We start from the raw sequence: 22193 nt of genomic DNA on the forward strand, positions 1-22193 counted from the left end.
TGATGACGCATGATGACGCATGATGACGCATGATGGCGCAAAGTGAAAAAGTCTGCTGTGGCTTCGTAGTAAAAGAGCTCAGGTAGTAGACCGGCCTGTCTGCAGTCCAGACCTGTCTCCCAATGAAAATGTGTGGTGCATTATGAAGCACAAAACGCGGCAACAGAGACCCCGGACTGTTCAGCACCTGAAGTCATATATCAAGCAAGAATGAGAAAGAATTTCACTTTCAAAACTTCAGCGATTGGTGTCCTCAGTTCCCAAATGCAAACTGAATGTTGTTAAAAGAACAAGGAGCACAGTGGTAAACATGGTCTTGTTTTCAGCATCAAATTCAGAATGAGTGCATATTTGCAAAAAAACAATAAAGTTTATCAATTTGAAAATTAAATATATTGCCTTCATACTGTATTCAATTGAATCTAGGTTGAAAAGGATTTGCAAGTCATTGCACTTTGCTTTTATTTTTATTCTTTACATAATCCACCAACTTCTTTGAAATTTGTAAATTAATCCATCTCCTGATTATGCTACATGTTCAAGTGAACAAACAGTGGCAGGCTCTCAGGAAAAAAAAAACAAATCACACACCTCATTATTTTCAGAGTTGTCAGATCAACAAAATGAGATTAAGCGAATTACTGAAAGCCAGTTTTAATAGACGACTATGCAAATTATTTGTAGTCATGAAGTTTTGCATGAAGTTGAAGTCTGGGTTTTCATTCTAAAAAGTGGGTACTTCCAAGAATTTTTCATATTCAGGGGAAACTGGCAGCTGATTCTGGTGTTAGCAGCTACATGAATATGCCAAGAACACAGACATTTGTGCGCAGATCTTCTCTTTTAATCTGTGAGCATGGTGCTTCTGGGGATTCCCTGCTGTGGTTTTTATAGTAAGGTGCCGGCTGTTTCCTGCCAAGAGAAGGTGATGACAAACGCTTTCTGCAACAAGCCAGACGGCCTAACATTTGTTTCCAGTGAAAGTGTCTGCAATGTTCATGGTAACAGAGATGTTGCTCTAAAATGATCTGCCATCCTTTAGAAAGCGAGATGAAAACTGATGACCAAAAATAGCAAACACAATTAATCACTCCTCCTCCATTTTTGTTGTTCTCTCAGATCAGGCCAGACTGGTTTCTATTGAGCCAAGTTTAATACTAATAATAATACTAATAGGTGTGCAAATAATGTTTATTTTAACTATGGATCAATCTGCTGATTATTTTCACAATTAACTGATTATTCATTTAGTCTATAAAGTGTAAGAAAATGTGAAAAATGCTCATTGCAATTTCAGAGAGCCCAAAGAGACGTTTTCAAATAGCCTCTTTTGTCCAAAACCAGTCTAAAACCCAAAGACTCCTCATTTACTATCATAAATGACAAAGGATGGATACAACAGATGGTGGTCAGCATGACCCCAGTTTGGAGAAGCAGCAAGAGTATACGCTCTATTTAAGATATTTTCACTGCTTTACTTTGCCTTCAGACATTCTTTTCCAGTGAGAAACTGCCAAATATATCTCTCTCTCCAAAACAAGCAGACTCCTTTGGCAAAAACAGCAATTTCATCTTGCAGAATATAAGTTGGTAGTCTACTGCTGCCTTGATCGGTCAGTTTATTTGTGCTATTGTGTGATATTGGTGAATCCAAACTGACCCCTTAAAACACAAATCATGCAAGAAGATGAACCAATCAAGGGGGCAGTAGTCTGCAAAGTAAAATAACTGATTTTACTGCAGGAGTCTGGTGGCTTTGGAGAGAACAATATTGGCTTTTATAACAGCAGCTTCCTGTTGGAAAAGGGCTGTCTGAAGGCAACGTTAAGTTGCTTAAGTTAGAATAAATTTTGCTGCTCACTGTCCACAGCAGCCTAGCTTCCTACACCAGTACTCCTGCTGCCTCTCCAGACTGGGGGTGTGTCAACTGTCATCTTCTGTGGGTAAATACACTGGCTATAGATAAGTACCTTATACAACCCCACTTCAAAAAAATCCCTTTTTAGCTGAAAAGCAAAAGTAATATAGTGCAGTAGTAAAGCCCTGTAACTGAATGACAGTAGTAAGTAGACTCACTAATAGCTCTGTTTGAAATGAAACAATTGTGTGTAATTTTCTACATTTTAACAACACTAAACACACTGATTAAGCAGACAGCCTAATTACATCTACAGTCTACTCATTAAAGTCAAGGTTATGGACAGGGTGTGAACTTGATGTACGACCGAACATTCACCACAAGCCAATCTGTGGTTTCCTGAAGCTAAATTACTGGTTTGTCCCCATAACAAGGCCCTAAACATCAATTATTGAAAGTACTTGAAAGTAGTTGGTGAAATTTTGTGTTTACAGGAGACAGCGGCGTGTCAGAAAAAAAGAAAAAAAAGTTTCCTTTTATGTTGGAGACCAAAGTGCATAATGACCCAGTCACAGTGAAGTCGAATCCGAGCTCTTAACCTAATCTGAACCCCCATCAGGCAGCCATGCAGCCTCTCCTTCTCCTGATGCACAGTGTATTAACTCCCCAGCATCTCATGTGCACACCTGTCCCTCATGGCCTGCTGCTATGGCAACCCATGTTAATTTTTTTTCAGGCAGCATGCAGCCAGATTTTCAGCTTCCATCCTCCCTTTCATTTTATGTGAATCCATTACTGCAACAAAGCAAGACACAGTTGTGCACTGACACGCTCAGATAATCCCTACTCCCCCCCTCCCTGTCCAACACACACACACAAACACACACACACAAGCACCAAAACATACACACACCATCTGAATATGCAGATAAAAACAACACCATGCATAAACACAGTGTACTGCAGTGTACATAAGGTTTATACAGTAGTCATGTACACACATTAACACACAATTATCACTCCTAGCACATATACATACACATATTTTTAGGCGCTTGCTGAAATTAACTATTTTGTTCAATGTGATGTCTTATCAGGACCTTCTTGAGAATGAGATAATGCATCTGAAGGGGCTTATCCTGCTAACAAACTGGACTTAATTTGATTTAATCAGCTTGTATTGCTGGCAGATTCACAACCATTCATGCTAAAAAGAAAAAAAAAAACAGCTGCTGACTTTCAATTACACAGTAAGTGGTTTATAAAGACTCTTGCGTGGCAGTGAGTCTTTCACAGCTTCTCATACACAAAGCAGCTCGTCTGTCCCAGACACAGACCAACACTGTCTTTAATGCGGCTCGTTTCACCCCTTCAGTGAGTGAATGGGTTAGTGATGCAGGCCCTGACATGTCACACTCGCAGCCCAGAGAAAGCTATTAAAAGTGCCAAGTGTAGAAACTCTTTTCAAATCTAATCTTACTATAAACACGAGAGCACATTTCTACTGTATATATGACAGCTGCCTGAGGCCACAAAGTCTATTTTAAGGTTTTAACTTGACATCTGTTTCAAAAAAGAAGCACGCAGCAGCTGGCAGGCAATTTGAAAGTTTAATTTATCGGCCCACAAAAATGAAAACAAACTTCCGGTGGCGTATTGAATGTCAGTGTCTTCACAGAAATAACCAGAAGCCTCTAAAAAAAAGTGGACTGTTTACATTTAACATACACGCCATTTACTGTAACCAGTGTGGACTCCAATATATCACTCTTCCCTCAACCTTACAGTCACCATTTAGAGATACACTTTGCTATTATTGTGATTATGAGTCTGATGAGAGACAAAGATAGGAGGAGTTACAGCCACTGTCACTCCCACTTCCGCCTCCAAGTCTCAAAAGTCAATTTGACAAGCAAGCGAGGAGCAGTTATGAGCGCAGAGGGAGGATCAAGCTCATGCTTGTCACAGCAAACGTGCTTGCGGGACCACATTTTTCCATGCAGAGCAGAAATTATCCCCCGCGAGGATGCTTTTCCCCTTACAGATTCTATGCACTTGGATCGTGTACACCTGCCTGGTTTTTATGTATGTGGGTTTTGAGACTAATTAAGCGCTAAAGAGGAGCTCCATTTCTTGCTCTTTAGCGGTCTTGCCTCTTTTTCAGTAGAACCGAGGAAATGTCTCCTTTCTCTCTTCAAAAAACTGCAGCATTCAAATACTGATTTGGACGTCGAATACCATGGCAACGGCAGAAGCTTCAAAGCATTTGGGTCAGCCCTACTTACAATGACAATGCTAACATGCTGATGTTTAGCTGGAGTAATGTTTACCAAGTTCCCTATCTCAGTTAGCATGCTAAAATAAAAAAATATATCACTGAGGCTTATGAGAGTATAATTAATTTTGCAAGTATCTGGTCACAAACCAAAGTATTGAACCATTTATACCATTTTATTCCCTCTCAGTCAGGGCTTAATTTCCATAGTAACATACTGCATTTTTCTCTGACAGCACTGCATAGCCTATGAAACATATAACGACCTTAAAGGCCTGCTTAGGGCTTAAAATAATTTGTTATATTTCAGATATTTATTTGATATTACATTGATTAAATTTTACTGTTGATTAATTGATTATCAATTCATTCAAATTTTGAGAAAAAGGAAATGTCTTGCTAATCCATCAAGTGGATGTAAAACTATTTTTTATTTTCACTGCATGAACCAAACACTAAATGCCTTTGTGAGAGAGTTTATTTTTTGGGGGGGAGTCTGGGTCCTTCTTTTGTTCCCTGATGTAAGTACTGCCAGGAAAACTGTCAAGTGTAACAGACGTGTAACTTTAACATTATTTGAAGTTTTCAGACTGTGTGGTCGCAGACTCCGCTTACCTGGCGCGATCAGGGGCTGAGCACTGACTGCTGTGACATTGCGACTCATGTTTATAGCTCTGACTTCTGTGACCGCTGCGCTGTCCCCCTTCTTCCCTCCTTCAGACGAGCTGTCCGAGGAGCTGGACTTCCCTCCTGTGGACGCCTGCGCTCCTTGGCTGGGATTCTTGATGAGTGAGGCGGGCTGGATGGGCACAGGGCTCTGCTTCAGACTGAGAGCCTGCAGGGTCTGAGTCTGAGAGGAGGACGTGGTCGCCACCTGCTGGCCACGGATGGCCAGATTCTGGACCTGATTCTGAGACAGACAGAATGATGGGAGATTATTGACACAGACTCGCAAAGTGGGTCAGAACTACGTTTACAAAATGACTGAAGATGTACTTTTGGTCTTACTCAGTGCTTTTATTTAGCAAACCCATGAAGCATATTAAGATTATTCTGTTAATTTCACAGGCGAGGCAAGTTTATTTGTATGGTGCATTTCAACAACAAGGTAATTCAAAGTGCTCTACATAAAAGGCATCAAGACAAACTGTAAAATAACCATAAATCAATATAAAGACATATTTAATACAATTAAAAGAGCAGTTTTGCAGTTTTCTGAGAGTTTGTTCCAGATATGTGGCACATACAAACTGATAGCTGCCTCTCCGTGTTTAGATTTGACTTAGGAGACAGAAAGTAGACCATTCAGTGCTTTAGAAACCAACAGCAGGATTTGAAACCAATTCTTTGGCAGCCAGGAAGCCAGTGTGCAGACCTCAGACATGCAGTGATGTGATCCACTTTTTTTTGCCTAGCAGCAGTGTTCTGAATCAGCTGCAGCTGTCCTGACCTGTCAAGACACTGTTGCTGCTTTACAGCAGTAAAGTAAGTGCAAATTGTTTGGAAATCCTGTGAAATGTGTTAAAAAAAGGTTACAGTCACTGCCATAACTTTCTCTGAGGCTCCAAGTTATGCTCACTTCTGATATTGAACTTGTAATATCAATCAGAGGGGTCACGTTAATATTTAATAAATGTTTGTAATTATATTTCTCATTTAGTGAAAATATCCTCCATCTAACCTACCTGTGAGGAAGCCTGCGTGGAGCTCTCTGACTGGACAGCCGTCACTGTGGCGGTTGGAGTGAAGATGAGCTGTGGGGACAGAGGAACAGCCCGGCCCAGACTCCTGGCCACCTGCACCAGGTTACTCTGCTGGGCCTGGAAAACACACAGCACACAATAAGTCAAACAATTGGATTGGATTCATCTCTAATTTATAATAGAAGCAATTAAAGAACAACAAAGTACAGAAAAACAAAATCCATAACCATACACAAAGGACCGTGTTAATTATTTTGAGCTAAATGAATCAGTTCATGCGTTTTGGACAGAATGTGCAACGACTTAATTTAAGGATGCTCCAATCAATCACCCACCGATCGTTATCAGCCAATACTCTTTCTAAATAATCAAAGAACTCTACAAAGCCTGATGAGATGATGAAGGGACAGGGTCCGAAATTAACACGTGCCAAGAACCAAGGGTGGCTTTTCTATTTGGCGAGTAAATATTTGTCAAACTACCCAATAAATGTTTGCACAAAATAGTCATATAATAAAAACTGTGCTGAGAGTCACAACTGCACTTTGGGTGCTTTTGTCCTCTGCTGTCTGTGTCAGAGGTTGACCGATGCACATACCTCGTAAGCTAAATCAATTTTATGAGTTTTTTTAAGCATTTAGGACACAGACATGCCATGGGAATCTTACAGATGATGATATATATTGATGCTTTCACTCTGCATCGATCATATTGGATGGTTCAACATCAAATTGACCTATCAAAACAAAACATAATGATAAAATAGTTCTGTTCTGAACCTCTAACTGGCATATGTTTGGAAAAACAAGCAAGTAAAAGGAAATGATGTATGTGCTGGGCTTATTATGAATCATATGCACTAAATTAACCCCAGAGAGAGGACTACACCAGAAATAAAAGCCATGGCAATCTAAACTGACAAATGTGTTTTGCTGTCTGCCAGAAGCCTCACACAAATCTGACATTGCTTTGTACTCGCTCATAATGAGGTGGCAGGAACAGTCTGTGTGCCAGCTGCACAACTGATGGCAAATTGAAACCGACAAGTTACCCACAACCAGCTGCACCAAAATAGCCCAATAAAGAGTCTTGTCCTCCAGCAACTCCGTTTTTAAACAACTTGACTTTAAGCTACAGCTGAAAGAATACCTGTGACCTCTAAAAAATGTTTCCTGAGCATTTATGACATTCCCTTCTGTGTTAATAACAAACCGTCTGAGGCTGGAAAGATTATTCTGACCACCTCCTCTGGTGGCAGGAGGAGAATAAAGCATAACATTTGCTATTGGGTGAGCATACATGCATAATACAAGCACCAAATCCTAAAACACACATTTAGAGCGTGCTTATTTACTCAAGCAGCATTTATGCATATATGCATACTCGTGTAAATGTGCCAGTGGCTGTGCTCCTTGTGTTTGCAGTCTCACCATCTGTGCACGCAGGTACATCTGTGCCTGACTGGCTGTGAGAGCGGGGCTCGATGGGCTGCCCAGCAGAACAGCCTGCTGGGATATACTGGTGGGGGTGGAACTAATGTTCTGGGCCCGGCTGATCAGCTGAGCTGCCGCTGGGGAGGTGGTCAGGTTGATCTACAGGGAGAAGATGAACATGATAATTAGGTTATACACTTCCTTTACGCCACCTATATCTATGTCAGTACACAAATTTCCTTTGAACAACGCATCAAAAATAGAAGATTTGTTAAAATTCTTACTATTGATTTTACCAAAAGGTATTTTCATCTCTTCAAACGCTAAAGAGAAGTAGCACAGCCAACTGCTGCCAGTCTGGCGCCCAGTTTCCCCAAAGCATCTTGGTGTTAAAATCAACTTAGTTCCATGATAATCTAATGGACAAAGATAACTCAAACTTTAGAGGCTCCGAGGAGACAGGCCAAACACTCAAAATTGCACTTACCGTAGCCTGAGTAGATCCTGTTTGCTGGGATGAAGTGCCGTTCTGTGAAGAGCTTTGCCGGCCAGCTGCGATGCTGGCCTGTCTCGAGGCGAGAGAGAGAGGGAGAGAGAGAGAGAGAAATTTAATATTTCCTGAAACATGTCCTGCAGGAGGTCAACAATAACAGCAGCATCATCTCTACACTGTGAGGATGATTCTTTCATGTGATGACCGTTTGCTGACCTGCTGTACGGCAGCCAGGCTCTGGAGCTGAGCTGTGCTGAGGCTGTGCTGCTGCTGGAGGGCTGCAGTCTGCAGCATCAGATGCTGCTGCTGAGCGGCGTACATCTGCTGCAGGTACTGTGCTGCTGTGTTAGGCTGTCTGTGTAACGCTTGCTGGAACACCTGCACGTACAAACACAGAGAGAGAGCTGGGTGAGTATCCGTATATACTGGTGTGTGTACAAATATATAACATATATGATCTAGTATACTACTAATCTACCCAGTTGTACAATAGTACATAATAACATGAACACTCTGAAAGGAGACACTTTACGTATTGAGTTCTTTGACTTTTGACACATTAAAGAACCAGTGTGTGGGATTTGGCTGCCTCTTGTGGTGAGGTTGCAGATTGCAACCATTTGAATACCACTCGTCTAACCGTCCCCATCCAGGCGTGTAGAAGAACCTACAGTGGCTGCAAAACTTGCAAAAACCAGAAAAGGTCCTCCCTACAGCCAGTGCTTGGTTTGTCCATTCTGGGCTACTGTAGAAGAGCGCTACAACAATTAATCGATTCTTAATCATCAACTAAATTAATTATCATCAACTATTTTGATAAGCGATTAATCGTTGCATTTTTTAATAAATATGTCCAAAATGGGCTTTGGTGAAAAATGTTGATTGCTGTTTTTGAACCTCACTACTCGTATAGTACCAGTCAATAATTTGGAGGAACTTCTCATTCAGTGTCTTTTCTTTATTTTCATAAGAAATGGTTCAGATTTTGCCAACAGTGTGCAAAGCTGTCATCAAAGCAAAAAGCAGCTACTGGAGAATCTAAAATATCAAAGAGCAAAAAAACCTTTCGCACACTTGTGTCGACAGAGCAGAGGACCATGGGTAGACAATAAAAAGCAAAAAGACTGTTGCCCACTGTGTTCTATGAAAGCAATCAAACATTCAATATTGATTAATAATCATTAAGTTGATTAAATCTTTCATTGCAAGTGCATGAGACAGTGTGCATGAACCTTTACTTTAAGAATCTTAAGTATAAAACATATTTTACCTTGTTTTCACTTTTTTCCTCACTACATAATTCAATATTTCATTGTGTTGATGTCTCCAGTATTAATCTACAGTGAAGGAAAATATTAGATGTGTCTGAACTTTGACTGGTGCTGTATAAGGAGACAAAACGGGAGCTCACAGTAAAGTTACAATGAGGAGCAGTCTACACATGACGAGTAATGCTAACATTAGCAGCTAATGCTACTTCTAACAAGCCCCAACTTCTCCAGGTTGAAGGCAAAACAATTTCTGAAGCCAAGTACTGTTTCTCTAAAGGCTCACACAGCGTTACTGAAAATACCAATTACAGAGGCGGGGCACTGATTGAGGAGCTCAATAAAAAAAAAAAAAAGAAGAGTCAGTAGAATTTAAGGGGGAAAAAAGTCATGCTCATTACAGTTAGCTTATCCAGTATATGAATGCTGTGTTCCCTATTGTTTATTTGGCAGAAAACACAATTTTATATTTATATGATATGATATATTATATGATATTTATTATTCATTTGATTAGTTGACTAATTATTCAGTTGACTAATCAATGCAGATTCAATTTTTAATAGAAATTGAGGTGTTAATTTATTTTATTATTTATTATTAAATCTAGAAGTAAAAGTAAAAAAAGTAAACCCACTAAATCCTATTCACAACTGAATCAAATGGGCTTTAAATGACTACACTGTGTTGCTACAAATTTAGTATTTGTTCATGGAATATGTAGATTCCATGTGTCTTAATTCTGTGAGGAAGAAATACACAACTGTAGTTAAGAGTTGCAAAGATTAGTCGATTAATTGATCAAAAGAAAATTAGTTGACAGCTATTTTGATAAATGATTAATCCTTTAAATAATTTTTCAAGCAAAAATGTAAAAAAAATTGCTGCTTTTCTTTGTTGTTTATGACAGTAAATGAAGAGTCTTTGGGTTTTGGATTCTATCTGAAGACATCACTTTGGGCTCTGGGGAATTGTGATGGCCATTTTTCACAATTTTGACATTTTACAGACTGAACAATTAACTATCAGAAATGTCTTAAACTTGTGATCACTGCAAGCAGAAAGACACAAATAAATCCAGCCCCTCAATCACTGTCTGCAAGAAAAGTCTCAACGCTCCTTTGGCATAATTATAGCAGCGCTAAACCTCCAAGCCATTGAAATTAACTCTCCTCACCCTTCACCTCTCAAAGTACCCTGAGCCTTGTTGCCAAGTAACCAGAGAGGATGTTGACCTGCGGTCCATAGAGTCACAGACCCATCCGGACAAACAACTCTTGGAATGAGGGTAAAATTAGCAGCAATGTGCTGCGTACATCCATTCAACTCTGACTGACCGTAAATGACCAGCAGTCCTTTACCCTCAGAGAGCTTCCTGGTGACAATACTGTTTGCCTTTTAATTGTCGGCGGGCCGAGTTCAAGAAAAGACAAGCTGAATGGAACAAAAAGCCGGCTGTCAAAGCATCAGCACTAAAGGTTGCGTGGACCTTATTCAGGCAGAGGTTAAGCCTGTGTAGAGGCTTATCCCCAGGTCAGAGGGTCAAGAGCACTAAAGCACAGAGAGAATTCCTCCCTTCAACTTGGACACACCCTGCGAATCGACCATTTATTTGAGTTTCCTCCGTCGGTCTATCGATCAGGAAGACAAATGCCTCTTATTTCATTCATTTACTTAGAAAATCAATCATCAAACATCATTTTAGAAGCCTGCATGTGACTTTATTCACACCAACAGAGGGCAGTAGAGCAAAAGAAAGTATGTTTACTTATGAGCAACTGCATGAGCATGTGGTGCGTCTGTCTTTCATCACGACACCAATGAACTTACCTGCACTGTTTGTCGATCAGGTATCCCACTGTAAACAGATATCTGAGGCACTGCCTGTCTTCCTGTTGTAGTACTACTACTGGACGTACTGTTAGTGTTACCACTACTACTACCGCTGTTGCTACTACTATTACTAGTGCTAGTAGAAGTGGTAGGAGTAGTAGTTGTAGTAGTGGTAGTGTTAGAGGTACTACTACTGCTGGCAGCTGTGGTGCTGGAGGAGGAAGAGGTGGTGGTGGAGGTGGTGGTCCCAGTGCTGATAGCTGTGGAGGCAGGGGCCCCCGGTTCGCCCTCCATGGTGCCCTCTGCTCTTCTCACCTTTGACCCCCGGCTCTTCTGAATGGCTCTCCTGTGCCTGGAGAGGGGAAAAAAGGGAGAACATGAGAAAAATGGCACACTGTTTCCTTTCTTTATAACTAAACCCAAGAAAATAAAATGTTTCCCTTCAGATAAGAAAAATACAATGGACAAGCAAAAGCAAAGCTGTAGCAGAAGCTGAAGTACACCTGAGCATGACAGCTAATGAGCAGCTCAAGTTCAAGGAAATGTGAGACCAGTAACACATTAATTTTATATGATAAAGAAAAATCTACAGCGCTGCACTTATAAGACCAGTGTGTGGGATTTAGTGGCATCTAGTGATCTAGTCTAGCTTGCACATTGCAAACACCTTGTCTCATCCTTCCTTTCCCTTCTAAGTGTGTATGAGACCCTACAATGGCTGTGAAACTCATCAAAAACACCAAGCACCACATCTAGAATGATTTGCGTGTTCTGGGTTACTGTAGAAACATGTTGGTGCAGCATGGGAGACCCCATGGAAGAAGACCTGTATCCTCTGTTAGAGTTGACAGTCATCAACTACTGAGCCCTCTACCATCGTAACATTGTGATTTAAAAGTCTTTTGTATTTGAGGTAGTTTGTCCCGTCGTAGTCGCCGTAAGGCAGGAGTTTCATTCCATCTTGACATGTGGGAGAAAACCGGTACCTCTCAATCTAATATTTACTATGTTCTTATTAAACTTGCTCAGTTAGGAAAACCCACATTGCTCATTTATCAGTAGGGATGTCACGAGACCAGAAATTTAGCAGTTGATACCAGTACTAGTGAATTTCCATGATTCTCCATAGCTACTTCAATACCACGGAAAAAGACGAAAAACAAAACTAAAATTCAGCCATTGTTATTTTTCTTTGCCACATGAAATAAAAACTCTTCTGAGGTTCTGGGACAAAAGACAGAGGAGAAGATTTACTGAGCCTGCCACAAATCTCTGTCAGGGGAGCATGTTGTCACGTCTGGAAAGTAATGGAAAAGTGATTTTTGCTCATATATTAAGTCTGTTGTGTTTTCTTTCATTCTCTCCTCTCATATTTTAACAAGTAGCTTTTAACAGACAAATTGTACACATCTGTAGGTCTATACTGTATTTTTTATCCTGGTGTTCAGCTGCATTCTGCAGAGAGAGAACAGTTTCATGATTTAATCTATTTTGTTGGGCTTTGAGCAACGATCAACTGAGCTGACAAAGTGCACTGGATGTGCTGCTGAATGCGCCGCTGCAACCACGGTGTGTTTGACTGAGAGTGAGACAGAGACACGGAGGGGAAGGTAGAAAAAAGACTATAGCACAGTCTTTCTGGGAGTCATTAATACTTACTCCAACTGCTGCTTTGACACTTGAAGTGCCCATTGTGACACTTGAAATTTTCTACAAAGTTGATCCGAACCCGCCCGCCTCGTGGGTTAACTTGTTCAGTCCATTGATCACTACTTTTTCTTTCAGGCAAGTTGAAGTTGCACTGCTGCTGCAGCTACACATGCTGCTATGTTACATGTGTAGTTTTCATTGTTGTCGTTCAGTGCTGGTAAGAGTTCTTCTCCATCCTCTGGCACTTAACAGCAGACTACAGCAATTTTAAGAATTTATGCTATCCCTGTTATGCTCAGAAGAAATGCATCTCCCATACCTCTGGTACTGTCAAAAAATGAGTACCATCACGTTTATTAAATTTCGGCATCGACGTGGTACTAAAGTGTCAGTTCCTGAGATATTCCCCAGCTGGCAGAGCCGTTTCTTTTCTGTGGGCGGCTTTCAGCATGCATCTTTCAATCACGCCACTATTGGACACATACAGAGACGAAGGCCTCTTTTAAACCTGGAACAGGGATATATGTCGGACACTCGCCTGGCAGGGATGTGACAGTTATTCTGCCTGCTCCCTTTGGTGGACATGATGTCATTGTCCATCACTATGGTTATCGTCTATACCGATTCGATATTCGTCACCTAACCCTACTCTCTGTAGATACAGTATATTCTAAGGTAATGAAAACAAAATGATCCTGGTTTTCATTTGGGTATAAACTCATTATTTTTTTTTATCTGATGTTCTTTCGAAACTAAAGGTTTCATCTTTTTGTTTACAAAATGTCGATGTTGTTTTACTCCACCTACAAAACCCATCAAGATATTTCGGTTTATTATCACATATAACAAAGAAAAGCATAAACCCATCACACTAAAGATGCTGGAAGCACAGAGTGTTTGACATTTCTGCTTGAAAAATTACTGAAACAATTAATTGATTACCAAAGGAGTTGCCAAATTCAGGCTCTTTTTCTTTCAGGCTCAGAGATCAGATCTAACCAGCCAAACAAAACTTTCATTTTTCGCTCTCACACAAACCAACAGGAACACACACAGCTGTGTGTTTGGTAGCATAACTGCTATCTGGAGTTTGTTGTTGTTGAGTCACTCAACAGTATGTCAATGTCCTTGTTCAGTTGTTTAAAATACAAAATATTTTGTTCACTTTTCTTGTGTTTTTAATTAGTTAGCTGTTCACTGTATTTATGCAGTTAACAAACCTCACAACAAACCACACTGCAGCTATACACTACAATTACAGTAAAAGCATAGGAATTTAGGGCAATCCCTGAAATATACATCAGAATCTCCCAGGATAAGTCTACCTGCCCCGCTTTAATCACAAAGTTCTGTGTTACACGATCCTGCAGTAGGACATGAACGTCAGCTGGGAAATGAATGATTCTTTTGAAGTCTGTTTATTTTCAAGCACAAATACATAACATTAATATTAAATCTGAAATTCAGGAGCCCGTTCAAACACAGTATCCCTGCACTGTTCTAAGATTACAGGCAGAGGAAAAAAACAGTCGACAATGTGTCCAACTTCATTCTCCAAAAACAAAAAGTGAGGCATGGCAGAACAAAGCTGGTCTGAGAAGCACACAAAAATGCTATTTGGGAAGCTAATGAAATCCGGTGAATTTAGCATAAAAGGCACAGTGGCTGGCTAACATTAGTGGCAACCCTAAATTACATCTTGCACACTGGACCGTTTTACATAAACAGAAACACACACATTTGTTGAAAGTTAATTGGGAAGAAGGCAGCAGAAGCTGCTCAAAATATGCTTAAACTCCCACACTCCCACTCCCATCAAAATGCCCCAAACCATGAAACAAACACCACGTCACTGACTTTCATATAAGTAAAGGTCTAATTATTGCTCAAACTCTCTTATGGAGCAGTGGTTCTCAAACTTCTTCCAATAATCTGCCAACTTTGAGATATTTCCTTCAGTGAAGTTCCCCCTGATGGCACAAAACATTTTTGCCAGAAAAAAGATGCTCAATACAGTGCTGCACCAATAGTGTGTTTTTTCTTGATTCCTGTCTGTAATTCAATCCCAAAAGTGGCTTGAATTTGTTGCTTTCTTCTTCTGTGAGCTTTATGGCAGATGACAGTTTTTGGCAGTTAACAACTGCATTAAAAATAGGAATATTTAACATGAAATGTGGCAAAAACGTACATTTTTATTAAACTTATAATTATTTTGGGAATTTTGCATAAATGATATCTTTTACATTTTTTTTAAATGTCTCATACCTCCTTCAGTACTGTTATAGAGTCCAATCTCTTTCTTGAGGGAGAAATCTGTAACATATTTACTGTAATTTGTCATAAAATTACCACAATATGTCATAAGAGATTAGTGAAACGTGCTTAGACTTCTTTGACAACAGTCCTGCAGGCACGGTGTCCTCCTGTGAAAACAGCTGTTTTAGTTTAGTTTTAGCCCATTTCATGTTAATTAGGGTTCAATTTACAGCTGAATGTTCACCAACTTATCAAGTGCCTGTTCATGAGTCATAAGGAATCATTAATAATCTTTAACAAGGACAGGATTTTTATAACGGTTAAATTAAGCAACGCATTAATGGAGTCTGCAGTAAGACAGGCAGCCACTAAACCCCAACTCCAGAGTGTGTATTTTCAGAGAAGTGGGCTTTTGTTTCAGGTTAACAGTCTTTAACTTTAACTTTAAAGTGGCAGACAACTGACAGTTATAAAAAGCTGATTGACTTAGAGCGGAGGACTTGTCATCACTTGTTATTGTCAATTTATAATGTTGCGCTTGTCCTGTGCTCCTGCAGTGTTCCTGCATCCTGCCTGAGCTTCCTCGCTGGAGAGGAGTGGGCGAGGGGAAACACCTCGCTTGAACAATAGACTGTATATTAAATGGGGATTCAGCCAATGCAATCTATGGCTACAACTCTCCATATTTTGGACGTGCTATACACTGTTCCCTCAACAGCAATTAGCTAATGCAAAAGTATAGTGTGTCAAAACCACAAAACCATTTGACATCCAGTATCTCAGACTTCTGACTCCATTTTTCCTTGTCAATCATGAGCATGGTGGAGAAAAGAACGAATGATTTAGCCCCCTTCCATAAAAGCCTTTTTAAGGTTGGTCCCCTGGTGCTCTGCTATCCATTAGCGCAAGAGGAAGATGTTCAGAGCTCTCCAGGCAGATGAGATGGAGGGGGCCTCAGCCTGACAGGTGATAAGATGAGAAGAGGACATGAGGAGAGAAAGGATCCTTCCTTTGTGGAGGCAAAAAGATGAAGTTTTATTAAAATAATATGAAGAAAGTTGAGAAGGTTTTGATGAAGTGGATCTCTAATAGAACAGAAGAGCAAGAACTCATCAAAAACTTGAGCTGCTTGAGTGGAGAGAGGAGGTGGGATTAGTGCACGCGCGTGTGTGTGGAGGGGGATTCAAACGGCATGACAGCTGATGTAACAGAGCTGAAAAGAGAGGCCAAATCGGGGAGGATGGAATTTCTAGCCTTGAGGTTAGAGGTGTGCGCATTAAGTTATAGGGGGGCTGAGCTGGAAGGGAATGAGAGCACGTCAGGGGTGAGGGTTGAGTGAGCAGGTTGAGGATTTGAAATGGCTGGGAGTGGAAAGAGGGTGTGATGGAAGTAATTAAATAAGGAGTGATGCTGCCGCCATGCTGCAATTCTTAAGCTATTTCCTCCTCCTCCTCCTCATTATTCTTTTGAACGGATTAGGGGCCAAAGCACAGCTCTATAACCCACTTATGCTACAAAGCAGACTTGGAAACAAACTGCAATCTTACTAAACCATATGCTCTCCCTTCAAATGGCAAAAGCAGAACAGCTCTAAATAGCTGAGTAAACAAATCAGTCACTGAACGAGAAAAAGGACTGGGATTTGAGTTTGGAATTTGTTTGTAGAACTGTATATGAGTGGTGTATGAAAATTTTAGATGCTTATGAATTAGGCAATTAGTGTATTATTCATAATATATATAATATTTCAATTAAAAATGTGTTGACATACAAAACATAACTAATCTAGTCAGCACTATTCTCTAAGCATGCAACGTCTGGGGTCTTTCTAAAGGACCAGTATGTAGGATTTAGTGGCATCTGCAGAGTTCAAAGTCAATGTTGTTTTTTTTTCTAACTTGCCCAGTCAGGGAAGTGGGTCAGAAATCTACTTGCCCCAGGTCAGTTTTTATTTGCCCCTATACAAAGTGTTTTATTTATTAGCAGTTATCAAATAACAACAAATACTAAAGTTAATTGTCATGTTTAACACAGGCCTGCAACATTGATAAAATGGCAGAAAATGTCTACGTTTTCCAAGCTGATGTCTTTAAATGTCTTGTTTTGTCAGTCTAAAACAGTCTGAAACAAAGATGTTTATTTTAATATGATAATAATCAGAGAAAAGGAAGAAATCTCCACATTTGAGAGACTGAAAACAGCATTTTCTATCATTGTGCATGAGAAACTACATTAACAATTAATTGATTATCAAGAGTTTAATTATTTTTTTTACCACTTGGCCAGTCAGGCAACTGAGTTACTATAATTACTAGCCCAACCCAGCATTTTACTTGCCCCTGGGCAAGAAGGCAATCTATATTGTTGAGCACTGAGTCATTTGCAGATTGCAAACATTTTGTCTTGAGAATCTACAGTGGCCATGAAATTAACACAAAAGGGACAGCGTTTGGTCGAGGCAGGCAGATATATTGGTAACCAAAATCAGTATCAGCGCATGTGTTGTTTGATTTTTTAATTATTATTATTTTATTTTTTTTACAGAATACAACTTAATGCAGATTGTTTTTTAATTTTATTTTATTTTAGTTTTCTGGGCAGCTTTTCATGTATATTTGATCCGCTTTCTTAATTTGAGTGTTTTTTTTATTTATAATTATTAAAATCAATAATGAAAGCTTACGGTTTCAGTGACCTGAGGTTATTTTGCATTCTACACATATAAATAAGAAAAAAGAATATGAGCTATAATAATTAATTGATTATTTGTCAACTATTAATTGGCAACTATTTTGATAATCCATTGTTTGAAATTTGAGTAATTGAGTGGAGGAAAAAAAGGCAACAATCTCTGACTTTATCATCCTCAAAAGTTGAATATTTTCTGGTTTCTTTATGCTTCTATGACAGTAAACTGATTATCTTTGGGTTGTGGACATAAAAAGAAGATATACATAACAATAAACATTTTATGAACCAAACAACTAATAAGTTAATCAAGAAAATATTCCTCAGATTAATCAACCATGAAAAGATTTGTTAGTTGTAGCCCTAATAAAGAATATCAGCCAATATATTGATACTAGAATTTTTCACTCTCTAATATTGTTATCAGTCCCAAACATCCAGTATTAGTCAGGCCCTAGTGTTTGGTTTGTCCATTCTGGACTACTGTAGAAATATGGTGGTGCAACATAGTAGACTCCATGGCTCATTCTAAGATAACAAAAACACAACAACTCTTATTTTTAGATAATTACACACCAATGAAAACATACTTAGGAATATGATATTGCATTTCTGACATGTTCTGCAAATAAATCCCTGTAAATCTCTGACACTAGGCCATTAAATTAACATAATTTCAATAAAACATGAATACCAATCCCAGCCAAAACCCCCCAAAAACAGACTGACAGAAATTCAGTTTTTTGTAAAAACTGAAAAGCTTAAGTCGATTATAAATTCTCCAAAACAAAGGAGCCTCAGTTTTGTATCGGCAGTGCCTGTGGTGAATTTAAAATTTCATGTCTACATAATTGTGGCTGTAAAAAAAAGCTGACATCCAGTCAGGCAGAGTGGCTTTCTGGTTGTAAACAAAGCCCCATTGCTGCCAAAGCCTGGCTGTCTGTATGCAGTCATTAGCCTACATCCCAGAGTCTGCTTCCCATTGCCTCCTCGCGTGTGTGTGTGTAGAGGGGAGGGAATCCCCTCTGGTAATGATGCCTTCAGACCCTGTCCTTCTGAGAGGAGTCACACATCCATCAGTGAAGGGGGTGCGATGGAGAACACCCCCTGCTCCAATCCTTAACCCCACTTCCATGTCTACAACTGCAATTTGGTTTTGGGAAAAACCTGGTGCCCATGAAAAGTGGTAAAGCCAATGTGTTTGAGAGCACATCAAAGCAGCGCCAGCAGCCCTGTAATACACTGCAAAGAGCCAGTCAACACCATAACAACACAATTTCAGCCCATCACAAGAGAACATATTGATCTACTCAAGTTGGCATTACAAGACCGCAAGGACTGACTGTCAGATTTGTGTCTAGAGGATTTGCATAGCCTGCAGGAAGATGAGAGCTGTTAAGAGACTGTCAGACAGACTGGCTGTCTCTACAGAGCTTAGATCACAGTAAGGAAGTGCTGGAGCCTCCATCAGTGTCCATCCGTCAGTTTGCATAGAGGAAAACTCTGATGACCCACGTTAAAAAATACCACAAGACTGTACTTGTCAGCTGCACAAATCGATTGATGTGTGATAATGGCTCTAATAGCCTCAGAGAGATGTATGCTTGTGTGTATGTTTGTGTATGTGTGTGTGCGGAGGGGTGCTCTGCTGCTGAGACAAAGCCCCCTAACCCTGATGCTCCTACCTCCTCCTGCCCCCCCAACGCGATGCAGGGGTATGATGCCCCATCCCCCGGGAGCGTGCTGTCCTCCTGCAGGATGTTGCTCTTCTTTGTCTGCCTCTCTGAGTGGCTGGCTGGTTGGCTGACTGACTGAATGAGTGAGCGCGTGCGACCGTGTTTCTGTGCTATATCCAAACCCCCCCAGCCCCTTCTTGTCTACCCCCAACCCAAAGCGAGCTCGTCGTCCCAGCATCAACACCCCACTCCACCAACCAGGCCGCGGCCTGCCTCCTGATTATGTGGTATCCTAGCGACAGCCAAAATAAGGTAGACTGTAATCATCACCTAATTTTTCTTTTGAGTAGTAAAATTCAACATAATGAGGTATTTCATTAAACCGACAGCTCAGACATAGCATACTCTTTATTTTGCTTGCTCTAGGTACAGATAGCTGAAAACTGAAGGCTACATTTCCATTTCAGTGCCTAAAATGTGAAGACTGCAGGTCTACAGAAGAGGTTTTAAACCATTCATAGAAAACACAATTTCCACTTGGGCTGAACGGTTATGAAAACATATCGAAGACTAATTCAGATCATTCTGACTGCTATTTCAACTGAAATACGATGAGCCATATTAGAGGGGATTGTGGTTTTTACAACATGATTCTCATTTTCAGAAAAAAAAGAAAAAAAAGAAAAAAAGAAAAAAGAATTATGGTGTGATTTTAGTAGGGATCTGTACCAAACAAAGAATATGATGGTTTGGCCACAACATCTCTGCAGCATGACAATATTTCATTTAAAATGGTATTCTAACACACATTGCACCTCCTGCTTTGAAAATCACAGGGGAACATTCAGCTAAGGATCGAAGCGGTGACTCCTGACCAGACTGAACATCTAAGCCATTATCTTACTGGCAGGACAGTAATCATCATCAATTTTGTGACACGACTGAGACTGAGGTTAGAGTAAAAAAAAAAGCAAAAAAAAACAAAAAAACAAGGAATTGTGATCCGTCAAGACACCTATTGCCCATTACCCAGTAACTGCCTGTTATGTGTGGTAGAGCTGAACAGTTGATCAAAATAAAGAAGAAAAAAACGGTCTTTTAAGACCTCAGTTCAGTCAGCTGTCGTTATCATGTCATGGCCTTAGGACTTTTTTCTTTTTGCGGTGGTATCAAAGGAGGTACTGAGCATCGTTGTGTCAAAGTCTAAAATTCTAGTATCATGACAACTCTAGCTGTTAAGTAACTGTAATTTCGGCTCCTTATTCATGTTTTGAGCAGGCAGTATAAGATTTGTCTTCAACCTCCTACTTTTCATTCACGACAAGTGAAAATGTATTTGTGTAGTGCTTGTGAATAACTTCATATGTTTTTTTTTCCTTTTTCTGAAGATGTGCATTAGATGAGTGGACTAAGTAAAATCAAATTACATTAAATATTATCAAAGTTCCCAATATAGCCAAGTACAAGACACAAATCACAGTAGCTGCCTTTTTTTAAACAAAAGGTAAAATTTGTAACATCAAGCCATTATTAATGAAGCACTGTGGTGCTACAGAGATGCCCCGGCCAACAAATCATATTCTCCAGATGTAAGGTAACATGTTTTTTTTTTTTGGTAAAGACCCCAACAAAAGTCACACCATCATTTTCATGTTTTACACATTTCAGTGAAAATGAACTGCAAAAATTACTGTCCCACTAAAATCATGACTCATATTGTAACATCTGTCAAAATAATCACACTATTCTTGTAATAATGCTGGTGGTTGTCTGTCTAATATTTCACATTGTAGAGAACGGCAGGAAAACACTATGTTGCATACAAAGAACTGTTTTTGTTTTATTACCACCAGGTCTTTGAAGAGCTTCTTCCTTTACAGTGAATAATTGTTTTATAACATGTAGTGTAATTTTCTTTGTTAAAATGGATTTAGTGTCAAAAAAAGGTATCCAAAATAAGACAATATCTAATATCATATCATAATATGACATAATGTCCATATATTGCCCAGCCCTGACTAAATCTTTGACAAAATGCACCCTAATCTTGGAAAAAACTGCTCCATTAAAGCTTTAACTCTGCTAACAATATAAATCTGAATCTATGAGGGGGCAGCCAAGTCGCAGCAGGAAAGTGTCAAACCATCTATTTATAGCAGTTATGGAAATGAAATGCAAAACAATAGCAGTGGAAAATTGTGATCCCCTCATAAAAGTGAAATGGGATAGCTTTGCAGTTGAATTCAAACCTCTCCTTAATGACAACAGGATTCATTTATGTGGAATAGGGTAGATGAATCCAGAGGATAATGGCATACTTATGGTCTGCCCCACCACATTAACACGCCACCCAACTGTCTGGTTCTATGAAATGTAGCCATTTGAATCATTTGCTGGTGCAATGTGGTATTGATTGGGGCCAACCATGCGTGAACCTCATTGATTATTATCTTCTCATTAGCATATAGATTAGCTGGCGGCGCAGCCAGAAAACGCAAGCCTCGAGTCTCGCACTTGGCGAACAGAGCTGTGCAGCAGATGGGGGTCAAAGCAGGAGAGGAAGAAGAGGAATGGGGTGGCTCAGTTTGATATGAGCTGCTTGATGATGGGCCTCAACATCCGGGACCTTGAACTGTCAGGAGATACTAGAATAAACAGAGCGGTCACAGTGAAGTGGGGCATAAGGGGTGGTCCAGCAAGGGGCTTTAAAACAAATAAACCTCGGCTTTTGTTCATAGGGCATTCAAGCCTCATTATCAATTTGAAGAACGCAGACACTTAACAAGCTCTTTTAGGGAGCGGTATAAAAATAAATGATCTAGGCACCATATGAGCCCAGCTTTTAGAGTCCTACATCAAAGACATTGCCAGCCAATGCACTAATAAGTTTGCTTGAAAATATATAAACTCCATTCTCATTATGATCCCTCTGAATAGTTTAAAATGAAACAAACCTGAAGCAAAACAAAAAAGTCACTATGAGCCACTGAAAAACAAACTGTACAGAAGTAACGTCATTAAACATCACAGTCCTTTAAAATAGCAGAACATTTCTTCCTT

The 22193-nt window shown here is 39.8% G+C and overlaps 1 protein-coding gene across 1 annotated transcript in view; it reads right to left on the reverse strand.

Moving 5' to 3' along the window:
* phc2b (polyhomeotic homolog 2b (Drosophila)) overlaps nucleotides 1–19305 on the reverse strand; it is a 43254-nt gene extending 23949 nt beyond the window's left edge. The window contains exons 1-7 of the mRNA XM_084738861.1: nucleotides 19143–19305; nucleotides 10861–11215; nucleotides 7979–8140; nucleotides 7757–7834; nucleotides 7267–7428; nucleotides 5819–5953; nucleotides 4749–5043 (exon numbers count right to left, since the gene is read on the reverse strand). Of these exons, the coding sequence (XP_084594987.1) occupies nucleotides 4749–5043; nucleotides 5819–5953; nucleotides 7267–7428; nucleotides 7757–7834; nucleotides 7979–8140; nucleotides 10861–11215; nucleotides 19143–19186 (1231 nt within the window). The 5' untranslated portion in view covers nucleotides 19187–19305. The remainder of the gene's footprint in view (nucleotides 1–4748; nucleotides 5044–5818; nucleotides 5954–7266; nucleotides 7429–7756; nucleotides 7835–7978; nucleotides 8141–10860; nucleotides 11216–19142) is intronic.
* Between the last annotated feature and the right edge of the window lie 2888 nt (nucleotides 19306–22193).

Source organism: Lutjanus erythropterus, chromosome 2 (genome assembly GCF_056507025.1).
Source record: "Lutjanus erythropterus isolate fLutEry1 chromosome 2, fLutEry1.hap2, whole genome shotgun sequence".
Classification (NCBI taxonomy): Eukaryota; Metazoa; Chordata; class Actinopteri; order Lutjaniformes; family Lutjanidae; genus Lutjanus; species Lutjanus erythropterus.